The sequence below is a fragment of the Galeopterus variegatus genome, unplaced genomic scaffold (assembly GCF_000696425.1).
Source record: "Galeopterus variegatus unplaced genomic scaffold, G_variegatus-3.0.2 Scaffold7083, whole genome shotgun sequence".
Classification (NCBI taxonomy): Eukaryota; Metazoa; Chordata; class Mammalia; order Dermoptera; family Cynocephalidae; genus Galeopterus; species Galeopterus variegatus.
Genome location: NW_007733194.1, coordinates 29,154 through 42,169, shown reverse-complemented (window position 1 = coordinate 42,169; position 13,016 = coordinate 29,154). Strand labels below are relative to the sequence as shown.

The 13,016-nt window shown below is 40.3% G+C and overlaps 1 protein-coding gene across 2 annotated transcripts in view; it reads right to left on the bottom strand.

Moving 5' to 3' along the window:
• Nucleotides 1-13,016, bottom strand: part of ZNF793 (zinc finger protein 793) — a 29,910-nt gene that overhangs the window by 5,504 nt on the left and 11,390 nt on the right. For both annotated transcript variants that reach the window (XM_008591617.1, XM_008591616.1), the window contains 4 exons: nt 7,001-7,046; nt 4,154-4,335; nt 1,358-1,493; nt 773-868 (listed from right to left, as the gene is read on the bottom strand). In XM_008591617.1, coding sequence (XP_008589839.1) covers nt 773-868; nt 1,358-1,493; nt 4,154-4,201 — 280 coding nt within the window. In that variant the 5' untranslated portion in view covers nt 4,202-4,335; nt 7,001-7,046. The remainder of the gene's footprint in view (nt 1-772; nt 869-1,357; nt 1,494-4,153; nt 4,336-7,000; nt 7,047-13,016) is intronic.

The window sequence follows — 13,016 nt, the reverse complement described above, 5'->3', positions numbered from 1 at the left end:
AAATGTTTTTTGGTTTAAATGACTTAAATATTTAATTCAGTTATGTGATCACAACACCAAAATATAAGTGGAATAAAGAGATCTGGGAACAGATGGCACTGACTCTTGTTAAGCCCACAACTCTTGCGGAGGCCACCAACACTCAGGATACCATGGGTATTGTTGAGATGGTTGGGATATTTTACAGAGTTGATGGGAGAAGAGCAGTTATTCTGAGTATTAATTAGAAGGGGTTTAGATGAGTCCAGCTCCTTCACCACCCAGCCATCCCTCGTCACCTTTCCACCCCATGTGGAGTTCACTGCTTCCTCCTCTGTGATCCCATAGTCTTCTGTCTATGGGGATGACTTAAATTTGAATGTAGGGATTAAGGAAATGATGGGTAGTGAGACTGAATATGGTAGGCAGGTCTGATGCATTTTACCTGGGAAGTGTTAGAATAGAGAATAGGAAGGGACCAGCAGACATGACAGAATCATAGAAGAAAGAATATCTGGATGTGAGAAAGAAGGTGTACTAATAACCTCAAGAGAGACACCAAAGATTCTGGAGAAAGGGAGACAGACCAAGCACCTAAGGGCAGAGGTGAGATTTAAAGTAGAGGCAGTAGGAACACCAGATATGGGAGGTGGGATGCATGGAGGATGAAGGATCATCAGGAAGGCTGAAGCTCTCAGAGAAATGTCAAGGCTTTTTAGAGCAGGAGTCTGAACAAAACTTCAAAGGTGCCAACCTCTCACAGTACCCCTTTTGCTGGATTTATCACACTTACCCCGACAGTGGCAGCCTGGGCAAGCCACCTCACAAATCCACGGAGCTTCTTCCTGCTCCAGCCTGAGTATCACATCTGGTTTGGTGCCTTCATAACCTGTAACAGGGAAATAATCTGGACCTTGGGCTGAGCTCCTTAGTTTTCAGGGCCTTTCAGGCAGCTTTAATGGGAGGGAACTGTACACACACCTCATCCAGAACTAAATGGAGTTAGTAATCCAGGATCACTGAAACTCAAACCAAACCCAGTGATGCAGCACAGCGTAAGGGTTGGAATGCATTCTGTGCAGCTGGTATGCTGGAGTGGGTGCCTCTGGGCAGGTGACTTCACCTCTCTGTGCCTCAATTTCCAAATGTGTAAAATAGCGGTACTAATAGTACCTAACTCATAAGGTTTTTATGAGGATTAAATGAATTATATTTTAAAAGTGGCTAAAACAGAGTCTAGCACATAGAAAGTGCTAGATAATTATTAAATAAATTAAGTACTTCAGAGGCTGTAGGTACGTCAGTTGCTTTTAGCAACTGAGAAACAAAAGGTGGTCAGTCAAGCATAATCCGAATTGTATGGTGAAGCTGGTCTTACCCACTGAGACAAGGTTGCTGTAGGTCTCCAGCATCACATCACGGTACAGGGCCCTCTGAACAGGATTCAGCCGGTGCCACTCCTCTTGGGTAAAGCCCACAACCACATCTTTGAATGACACAGGTCTCTGCTGAAGCTGAAATGACATTGAATCATGTGGAAAAAATGTTGGCAGGGTTAGATGGTACTGATTTTTATAATGTTTATAGGTCATAGTTTACCATGATCATTTATCTATCTAGGATGCCTTTTACATTCCTGGCCTTGTGGGAAAATATTGGGGGCCTGAAGCCCCACACCCCTTCTTGTGTGACCAGGCCTACGTGACAATCTGTTCAGATGGCCGTGCTTTACATGATAACTGCCTCAAAATCTGCTTATGCCAGAAACTGATTGCTCCTGGCTATGCAAGTTAATTTGCAAGTGACCTTTTATCCTTCTCCAGAAACTGTTTAACCATAAACATTCTGGGTGGCAACCTTTACTTTGAATGTCCTGTCTTTGTCTCTCCTCAAGATATTATCATATCTTTACATTCCAGACCCTTTGCAGCATGCCTGCTTTTTCCTATATAAGATGTAACCTAAGAATCAATAAACGATACTTGATCAGAATACTGTCTTGTCTTCATTTCTCGTGTCTCTTGTCCCAGCCAATTCCCACTCCCCCCTCCAGGGTCCTCGTTGAATATCCTGCGGGTCGGGACAGGAAAAATGAAAATTTTTTCCTATATAAGATGTAACCTAAGAATCAATAAACGATACTTGATCAGAATACTGTCTTGTCTTCATTTCTCGTGTCTCTTGTCCCATCCAATTCCCACTCCCCCCTCCAGGGTCCTCGTTGAATATCCTGCGGGTCGGGACAGGAAAAATGAAAATCCTGTTGGAAGCCACACACATTGTCATTCATACTTTAAGCTATAAACACTGACTGAAGACCCACTGTGTATCTGGCCCAGTGCTGGTTCCTGGGGACAAAGTTATGGATGGTTCCTAACCTCAAGGAGCTCATTGTCTGGCACAGGAAGAGCAACATGTAAAGCCATCAGGGTGAAAGTGTCACAAGAGCTGTGATGGCAGGACATCTAGGCTACGGCATGCAGAGAAGCGAATGGTCCGTTAATTTTTTCAGGGTCTGGTTAGGTTTTAGAACTCAGGGGTATGTGAAGCTAAGTCACCTCTGCAGGAAGTCATTCCTTGCAGGGTAGCAGAGTGAACAAAAGCATGGAGGCAAAAGAGTGATTTTAAGTCAGCAAGTTACTCAGTAGCAAGAGTAAAGTATACAGAGGCCCATGAGCGATGAGATGAGGGACTTTAAGACAATGGAAAAATCGACCAAGGGAGAAGTGTGTGCAGAAAGCACAGTCTAGGAGGCATGAGGTGAGCTTCTGCATTCTCTGTGAAGTGGTGTAATGGTAACTCTAGATCGTGTCTCTAGAGTAACCACCAAAATCGTAATGCAAAAAGATGCACCTGAAGTAAATAAAATAAACAGAATTCTAAAAAATAACTAATCCACACAAATACACAAAAAAGGAGAGAAACGAATAAATAGAGAAACAACAGCAGGTGGGACAAACAGAAAACATATACTAAAACAGGAGATATAAATCCAAGCATACCAATAATTACACTAAATGTAATTTAATGTAAGACTAAACACTGCAAAAAGGCAGATTGTCAGACTGGATTAAAAATAGCAGTGCTGCCTATAGGAGATGCAGTTTAACTATGAACTCACAAATAGTGAGTTTGAAAATAAATGGACTGGAAAGAGAAGCATGGTGGGTGACCTGAGGGAAAGTAAGAGGAGAGACTCTGTAATAACCTGGGTAAGAGATGATGTTCACAGGTAGGACAGTAACAGTGAGATAAAGAAAGAACATTGTAAAGAAGAGCAGAACCTGTACCTTACCTTGTTGCGTGAGGTGGAGACGGAAGGGGCTCTTCCCTTCATTCTCCACCCAGGTCTCAAAGGCAACTGGGTGATGGTGGTGCTATACTAGAGATGAAGAAAACAGGAGGAGCAAAGAGGATGTGGTATATTGGACATGTCAGGCGGACACATGGGTGGAATCTCTTGGCAGGCAGTGGAATGGACATGTGGATTGTGTGTCAGGAGCAAGATCAGGAATGGAGCTAAAGCTGTGTGAGCCACCAGCATATTAGTGGGGTCACTCTGCAAATACAGGATGAGCAGGATGCCCAGGCCAGAACCTCAAGGGACAGTAATATTTAAGAAGCCAGAAGGAGAAGAGTTTAGCAGGGGACCCAGAGGAGGAATAGCATAGTCTGGGAGGAAGGAGGCTTGGCCACTTGGCAAGCCTCATATGATACTGGCCATAGGCAGGCCTCTGGTTTGGGGCACAGAGAACAAAAGTTCTCTGAAGAGCCCATTGCCCTGGAGGTCCCAGCATAAGTACTGGAAAGGAGCAGGACAGCTGCTGAGGGAGACCCACAGGTACTAAGAAGATACCTAACATAACTTTAAGTGACTGTGTAGTGAAGACTCTAACCTTGCCAAAAGAGAGGTCTGGTCTTTGCCCTCAACTCCTGGGAAGTAATCTCTAAGCCCTTGGAATGTCCTTCCTGATAAGAGTGTCTTTGTTAATCTTGGGCCATACCAGATAGTCTACTAATGTGATTTATGACAGGGTCTTTGGGTCACAGGCATCAGCCCAACCTCGTGGAGGGGCTGAAGACTGAAGCCAACCACGGGAGCAGTCAACCATGTCTACATGACCAATCCTCCCTCCCCTTGCCCACAATAAAAACTCTAGATACCAAGGCTTACCTGAGCTTCCCTTGTTGGCAATACTCTGTGTGTATTGTCACACATCATTGCTGGGAGAACTGAACACTGTCTGGAACTCAACTAGGAGAGGACAACTGGAAGTTCTGTGTGTGGACTCTCCTGGACTCTGCTTCATGTGTCTCTTTGCTTGGCTGATTTTAATCTGTATCCTTTTGCTGTAACTGCAACAGTGAATATAATAGATTTCAGTGAGTTCCATGAGTCCTTCTAGTGAATTATCAAACCTCAGGGTTGTCTTGAGAACCCTCAAATTTGCAATTGGTGTAGAAGCAAGAGTGGTTTTGTGGGCTGCTCCCTAACTAGAGTAACCATATACATGAGAGGCAACGCAGCAGATTGGGGCTGGACTGCCTGAGTTCAAATACTGGCTCAGCCTCTGAGTGACCGTGAGAAAGATACTTAACCCTTCTGTACCTTAGTATCTTCATGTGTTAAGTGGAGATAATAATAGTGTGTGTCTCTTTGTTATTATGAGGTTTAAATTAATTAATACATGTAAAGACTTTAAACGGTGCCTGGCACATAACAACATCATATAAATGTGCTTATTTTAAGTAGAAAAATAATGTAAATCAGTATTTTAAAATCTTTAAGAAAGGGAAAACAATTATAAAGGACACACAAAAAAAGGGAACCCACTCTCTGTGCCCCAGGCATTAGTGGGGTAGATTGCTCTAGTGCAAAGTGCCAGGGTCACCAGGCTACCACCTGTGGGAGCAGCCAAAGGAAAGAAGCACTGAAAAGGTTCTCAGAGCAGATGGACCTGAAGGCAGGACCAGAAGCAGAGAAGGGATTGTGGATGCTGGCACATGACACCCTAAGACCTAAACAGAGGCCACAGCACAGAGGAAGTGCCCACCAAATACCCTCTCTGATGCCAGAAAAACTCACTGTGGTAGTGAGAAAGCAGCAGGCAGCCTTTATCACAGGGCACAGTGACAGGCTCTAGGTCAATATTTCCCAGGAAAAGATACAATCCTGCAGCTAGGAGACCAGGCCATTTTCACAAAATACAGGGATAAAAAGGGGAAAAATGCAATAATCACCAAAGTGTAAAATCAGCATGACTTGGTGACTGGGTATAAGAGAGAGAAAAAGATACCTTAGATCAAATTCAAGACTTTGGTAAACTTGAAGGAATCCTCCCAATTCTAGCAAAAGAAATCAATTGTATTTTCACTTTCCTCTATCTGAAATCTGGCATTTCCTTCTATTACATACGTGGATCACAGACCACAGAGGAGTTAGAACTTCCAATGACTTTGACACCAATAGAAAACACTATCATATCATAGGGAGCTGGGATCCGATGGTTTTGGTAACCTGAAGAACTGGGAGTTTTGCCTTGGTGCTAATTAATACTCTGCTCCAAAGCAAGCACTGGGGAACCACTGTAGAAAACCTGCTTCTGCGCTTATCAGTTATTGTTAAGAACTTCGTCCACTATGTCAGTACTTCTCATACTTTTGTGTGCATAAGGATCGCCCCTTTTTTTGGGTCCCCCTTTTTTGAAGCACTGGGGAACCACTGTAGAAAACCTGCTTCTGCGCTTATCAGTTATTGTTAAGAACTTTGTCCACTATGTCAGTACTTCTCATACTTTTGTGTGCATAAGGATCGCCCCTTTTTTTGGGTCCCCCTTTTTTTTGTGTGTCCTTTAGAATTGCTTTCCCTTTCTTTTAAACACAGATTCCAGCAGGTGTGGGGTGGGGCCTGCCAATGTATATTTCTTTTTTTTTTTAAATTTTTTAAAAAGATGACCGGTAAGGGGATCTCAACCCTTGGCTTGGTGTTGTCAGCACCACGCTCTCCCAAGTGAGCCAACCGGCCATCCCTATATAGGATCTGAACCTGTGGCCTTGGTGTTATCAGCACCACACTCTCCCGAGTGAGCCATGGGCCAGCCCCTGCCAATGCATATTTCTAACAGGCTCCCGGGAGATGCCCATGTCCTGGGACCACACTGTTAGCAGCAGTGCTGCTCTACCTCAGCCGTAACAAAGCCCCTCAGGGAAATGTCCTCAAAAAGAAGTACCTTGTAAAGGTAGTTTTCCCCTGGAGATAACAATATGCTTCTTATGTTATGGACAATGCAAATCATGGGCTTACTGTATTTGCCTTTTTGTTAGGCTACCAGGAAGATCACAGCTACTGACTCTTGTTGGACTCTGTACTGGACTCTGAATATTCTTGCTTCATTGCTTTTAATATGAAGTCTGGTAACTGCGTGAATGTCCATAAAATGGGGACTGGTTAAATCAGTCATATTTCATGCATACAGTAGAGCATTAAACTAATTTTTAAAAAATGGTGTGGTTCTAAGTACTAATATGTTGGGTACAGCAGTATGTATATGTCTTATCATCGTATCTGTGTGTAGAAAGGAGGCTACCCAAAACCCCCTGAAGAACTGGCTGCTGCAGGTTTGAAACATTTTTATGAATTGACCTTGGCCAAAGGGAGCTGCCCCTCCCAGGGTTATCTCCTGTCTCCGGGGCAGCCTATAATCAATGACTGACTTCAGAACACAAAAGCGCCGTAGCCTCCATTCAGGACAGCACTGAGGCTACCCCAGCTTCAGAGTATTTTATAAGATTAGCTGAGACCTCTGTTCAACAACTTCCTTTGCCCAATCCTGCTTCTTTCCCTGCCTTACAGGTGCTCCAAGAGCCTCCCTAGTAAACCTCCTGTGTAAAAATCTCCATCTCTGAGTCTGTTTTCTTGAGAATCTAGCCTATGACAAAGGGCAAATGTTTACAATGCATACTTTTTTTCTAGGACAGTTTCCCCAACAAAGGAAATTGAGCTATTTAATGTCATACTTACCTGGTACTGGATCATTTTCTGCTGTTCATGAAAAAAGAGCTGAGACCTGTGAAGGGAGAGGTTGGGGGTAGGAGAATGGAGAAAGAGAGAACAGAGTACAGAGCTGTGAGACCTGGCCTGTCTTGGAATTTGCAAATTCTTTGTGTAAATCCTGTATAAAAATCCATGCTTTCAGTCACTGTGGTAGAAGAAAAAACGGTACCATTCAACTCAGATCATGGATACATAAGACAGACCTTCTAGGAAATAAAAGCTTACCAAGGAATAACTGAAAGTTTTAAAAAACAAACACTCTGAAAACTTAAATAATTGGACCCAAATACAGTGTGTACTGGGTAAGGGCTTCCATAACTGTTATGAATATATTACAAATAACTCAAAGTAAAGTAAAATAACTGTATAACATTAGTAAAATATACTCAAACTATGGTCAAAATAATTACTAAAAGGCTAAACCTTGTTATCCATCCAGGAGATTAAGTGTTATTAAAAAATAATTTTCAACAGATGAAAACAACTATGTTAGTTTTGAGACAGAATAGGGACTGGACTGGGGCCCCTCAATTTTAACTACAAAGGGCTGAGACAAATAGTTTCCCAACCACAGGAATCAAAGATAAGGGGAAGGCTAAGCCATATTATCTCTCAAGCAGTAACTTGCAGGAAAGCGGGAGCAGGATGTTTACCCAAATGAGAAGACCCAGCTGTGAGAATGAGACCTAACCAGCCTGTGCCAAGATGGACTCCAGTGCTGACCTTTCACTGACCTTTTCCTTCATTATAATACTAAAAATCACGCCCAGAGGTGGAGATTTAACATACTAACGAGACATGCTATGCATGAAGAAGCATGACCTCCAAGTGCACAAGCGCCAACAAATCCCCACCTACACATGCTTAGACCTCACCCCTTTCCCTCCTAAGCCCCTTTAAGATTCTCTCCACCCTCCCCGTTAGGGAGCCAGCTGAAGGACCCTCCTTTCTTTGCTGTCTCCCTTGTGCCCACGCATAAGCTCTCATAAAGCCTTGCTTGCAGGGACTGATTGACTCTGTGTTAATTTCTATTACACTTGGAGTCAAAGAATCTGGTCTGGTAACACTTTTCTTCAAGACATTTAAGAAATAACTATATGGCTTAACAAATTATAAAAGAAAAAAGGTAAATCATAGTTTGAGAGTATAAATAAATACTTTGTGATGTACTTGAATGTTTAATGTTAGAACTGTATTAAAATTATCAATGGGATAACACATTTTTAAAATTATGTCTTTTGTGGCTGTTCTCACTGAATTGACCTGGGGTGATGTCACACCAACTGGAAAAGTCTACTGTCCCCTGCTCATGCCCAGATTATGATCTCTACCACTAATTTTCACTAAAAAGAACTGGTGCTCCTTGGAAAATGGCTGAGTCCCTATATGGAGCAAAGAATACAAGATGTACCTCAGCAATCTTGACAGTATCAGAAAGCAAGGACACTTCTTCAGCTGATGGGTCCTGGGAGGGGGCACAGGAGCCAGCCTCAAGGGACTCCAATCATGCAAGGAAGAGTGTTAAGAAAAATCTGGCCATATCTACTGAAGCTAAACATATGAATAACTTATGGCTCAGTAGTTCTAAATGAATGCATATGTCCACAAAATTTTAGCTTGTAGAAACTATAAATTTGTAGTGATATTAAAAAATCACAATATTAAATTTTCGTTTCTCTTAAAATAACTGGTACTATAATTAGATGACTTCTATAACATGGGGGCTCCCTATTTCCAAAATATCCATGTATTAGAAAATATGCAACTAAATTGGTAAAAACATTAATAAAGAATGTTCAAGTTTTTCGCTCACAGGTGTGAAGGTTTGAATACACTGTGCCATAATCTATAGGATGGAAGTGAAAATCCACATCCAGGATCAACAGGAGCCCTCACACATGGTTGGTGGGAATGCAAACTGGTTCAACCACTGTGGAAACTGTTTGGCCACAGCTAATAAAACTTAGTTGTCTATGTCCTAGTGGCTCCACTGCTGGATATATACCAGAGAAATAAATGTATATTGTTCACACAAAGACTTGTAAAAGAACTTTCATAGCAGCCTTGACCACAGTAACCCGAAACTAGAAACTGCCAGGGGAGCTGGATAAATTGTGATGCATTCATAAGATGGAATACTATTCAAAAATAAAAAGGAATGAATTGCTGATATCTCACTGACATCACGCCATATGAAAGAAGTCAAACATAGGGAGAACATACTATATAATTCCATTTCTATAAAGTTCTAGAACTGGTGACAGAGTCAGAACAGTGGAAGAAGGCAGATATGGGCTGAGATAGGACAGGAAGGAGTTGTCTAGGATAGGGGTCAGCAAACTTTTTCTTTAAAGGGCAAGATAGTAAATATTTAGCCTTTGTGGGTCACATGGTGTTTGTCACAACTATTCAATTCTGTTGTCATGGTGTGAAAGCAGCCACAGACAATAATATGTAAACAAATGAGTGTGGCTGTGTTCCAATAAAACTTTCATCCCCCAAACGGGCCCGATCTGGCTCATGGACCACTGTTTGCCAACTCCAGTCCTAAGATGACGGAAATGTTGATTTGAGTGGTGGTTATATGAGTATATACATCCTTAAAGATTCATCAAGTTGCACATTTAAGACTTGTATATTTTGCTGTATGTATTTTATACCTCAATAAAAGAGAAAGGAAGGGAAAAAGGAAAGTAAAGACAATAGGAGACAAAACCTATGTCCAGGGTCCACCAGAACTGACTTACATCTTTTCAGGGCAAGAAAACCATCTCACCACTGTGGAAAAAGTGCTTGTCTTATGATTAGCATTCTTGAGCTTGTGGCCCTGATGGCTGACAACTGAAACTTCATCAACCCCACAGCTGATTTCCAGGCTTTGTCCACTGGGAAATGCTTCAGGGGGTCATCCTCTAAAACGGAGCAACTACACTCACATCTCTCCTCTATGGGATATATAAGTTTTTCCTGAGTCTAGTGATATTCACACCAATTATCTTGGTGTCCTCTCCTGTAAAAACAAACCTAGAAAATGACTCTCACTAAGATTCCTTTTCATAGTCATAAATAATCCCTCTAAACAGTTATCAATGACTGCCCTATTCTTACACAGATGGTGAGTTCTGAGTCCAAAGAAAATTTAGCAGAAGAGGTTGGGAAAAAACTGGCCACATAAAATAACTGGAAAAGTAACTTTTATTTAATTATATATATACTTGTACATGTCAAGTAAGCACAAGAAATTAAAAATGACCTATTTCAGCTATCACATGAGTGTCGAAGGTCTTCAGTATCCCTAAATACTAAGCTTGCTGTCCTACTGAGCTCAGCACTGAAAGTGAAATCTCTGTAATATTATCATCTTCCACCTGAGGTAATACCCATCATAATTGGATAACTGGAGGTAAACTTTCTTAGAAAAACACTTTAGATACACCAAAAGTTAATAACATAGCCGGTTCACTAGGCCAAACTACCTCAGCTTTAAGGTTGATGTCTTGACATACTAAATTATTAAAAAGCTAGGAAGGAAGAGTTACATACAATATCTTAACAATGTTGATAAAAACTGTTGTTTGCTTTAGTTATATATTGCGATAGTGTTGATGAAGAGCTGTTCGATTTAAATTAGTAAGAAAAAATAAGAGATTCTCTTAGCAGAAGAAATTTGAGAAAAACCCCACCTGAACTTATGAAAGAATATGAATAAAATTATGAATTTCTCCTTTTAAGGACAATGAATAGCTTCCAATTAATACCATAATTAGCAGAAGACATTAGCTTTAATAGTGTCTTAATTTTTTAGAAAAATTGTTTCAAAATAAATACATTTACCTAGCTTTGTTTTATGAAAGCCCANGCAGAAGACATTAGCTTTAATAGTGTCTTAATTTTTTAGAAAAATTGTTTCAAAATAAATACCTAGCTTTGTTTTATGAAAGCTCGTTCTCACTAATCTACTAACATATCACCTTTTGTAGAAGGAAATAATTCTAGAGTGCTGGAAATATTCTCTATCATAGTCTGAATATAGAAAAATTCCTAACACTAAAATGCTGAATCATTTAACATTTTACTTTTCTCTTAGCAGACAACAAATATCCTTTATCTTGTTTCAAATACTTTGAAAGGCTGTATAGGTCATACAGTATAAGTCATAAAGTATTGTTAGTGTGAAAGTGAAATTTATCACATCGGTAATGAAAGAGACTGAACAGTGAGCTTACCGTGCTTTTTAAAAATTATTTTTCTTACTGAGGTATAATTTACCTCAGTATAATAAATGAGTATAATGAATATAATGAAATATAATAAATGAGTCTATTTTAAGTGTACAGTTCAATGAGTTTTGACAAATTTACCCATGTAACTACCACACAATTAGGACATGGAACGTTTCCATCACCCCAGCAAGTTCCCTTATAGCCCTTGCCTATGTGCCTCTTGTTAAGGAATATTCTGTCCACAAGATATAATAACAAATCTGTCTTAATGGTGTTAAGATAAGCTACTGAAGATTCCTGCTGATTCTACAGGAGAAATAAAAAGTGATTTTCCTGGATTTAAATAAAATACAGATACTACTTTGCTTAAAAAATGTATTAGTCAAGTTATACCAGTAAGTCAAAAAGTATTTATCTGGGTAGTGGTTACATGAGTGTCTAAATATGGGAAAATTCATTAAGCTAAATGCTGTTCTGTATGCAAGTTATATCTCAATTTTTTTAAAAACTGAAAAAAAAGCATAATCCATTACTTAAAAATGTATGTGTAGAAAGCCTTTCAGTACGAAATACAATAAAATGTTAATAGTGGTTTGATTTGGGTGGCAGAATATTTCTCACTCTAATCCATAATTATAAGACACACACTTCATTATTTACATATTCACTGTCCTGCTTTTTTTACATTATAAGGGAATCCACAAGAGGATCTGAAAAGGAAAAGAGCGTTCTCTGAAAGAAGTGAATTACTGACTAGGAAGTCAGTTGGCAAGAAAGGCCTGGAGCCCGGCAGGCTGGGCAGTTAATCCCACTCTCTTGTCTAAGAGAGTACACTAAATTTCCTGGGCTTGATTAACCCAGCCTTTGCCTGGTCTCCATGACTCCGGGGCTCCAGCTGAATGGGGGTGTGGCAAATATGCTAGCCCAGGAGACCAGAGGCCTGAGTCCTGGCCCTGGCTCTCTGTGACCATCTAGGTCTGGGTAAATCACTTCCTGCACCGTTAAATGAGACACTGGCATCAATGGATGCTAAAACCATTCATAAAAGTTAGATGAGAAAAAGTTACGTAGTATTTAAATACCGCCCCCCAACAATATTTAATAATTAAGGAAAAACAGTAGCTTTACCCTGAAGAAACCTGGCAGTCGTCACCTTAATCAAGTCATCAGTTAACCTCACCAGTAATGAGACATTATATGCCTCCTGATAGGATGCACCGTGAAGGACACGACATTCCTTCTGTAGTACTCCCGCCTCAATACATTCGTGAATCTACTCACGAGGAAACATCAGACAAAACCATATTGAGTGACACTTTACAAAATAACTGACCTATACTCCACAAAAATGTTGACTTCATGAAAGACAAAGACTGAGGAACTGCTCCTGATTAAAGGAGACTAAAAGAATGTGTCAACTAAAGGAGCATGTGATCCTGGATTGGATCCTGGAATGGAAAAAGAAAAGTTGCCATTAAATCACATTATTAGTTGACATCTGAATATAGACTGTGGATTAGACAACAGTGTTAACTGCCTGATTTTGAAAACTGATGGCTATATAGGAAAATTTTCTCATTCTTAGGAAATACACACTGAAGTATTTACGGGTAAAGGAGCATCATAACTGCAACTTGGCCTCAAATAGTTTAGGAAGAAAAGGATAAGAATAACATATATTTATAATATATGTTAATTACACATATTTTATATACATACAAGTGTGTGTATATGTAAATTTATATATAAATATATATATA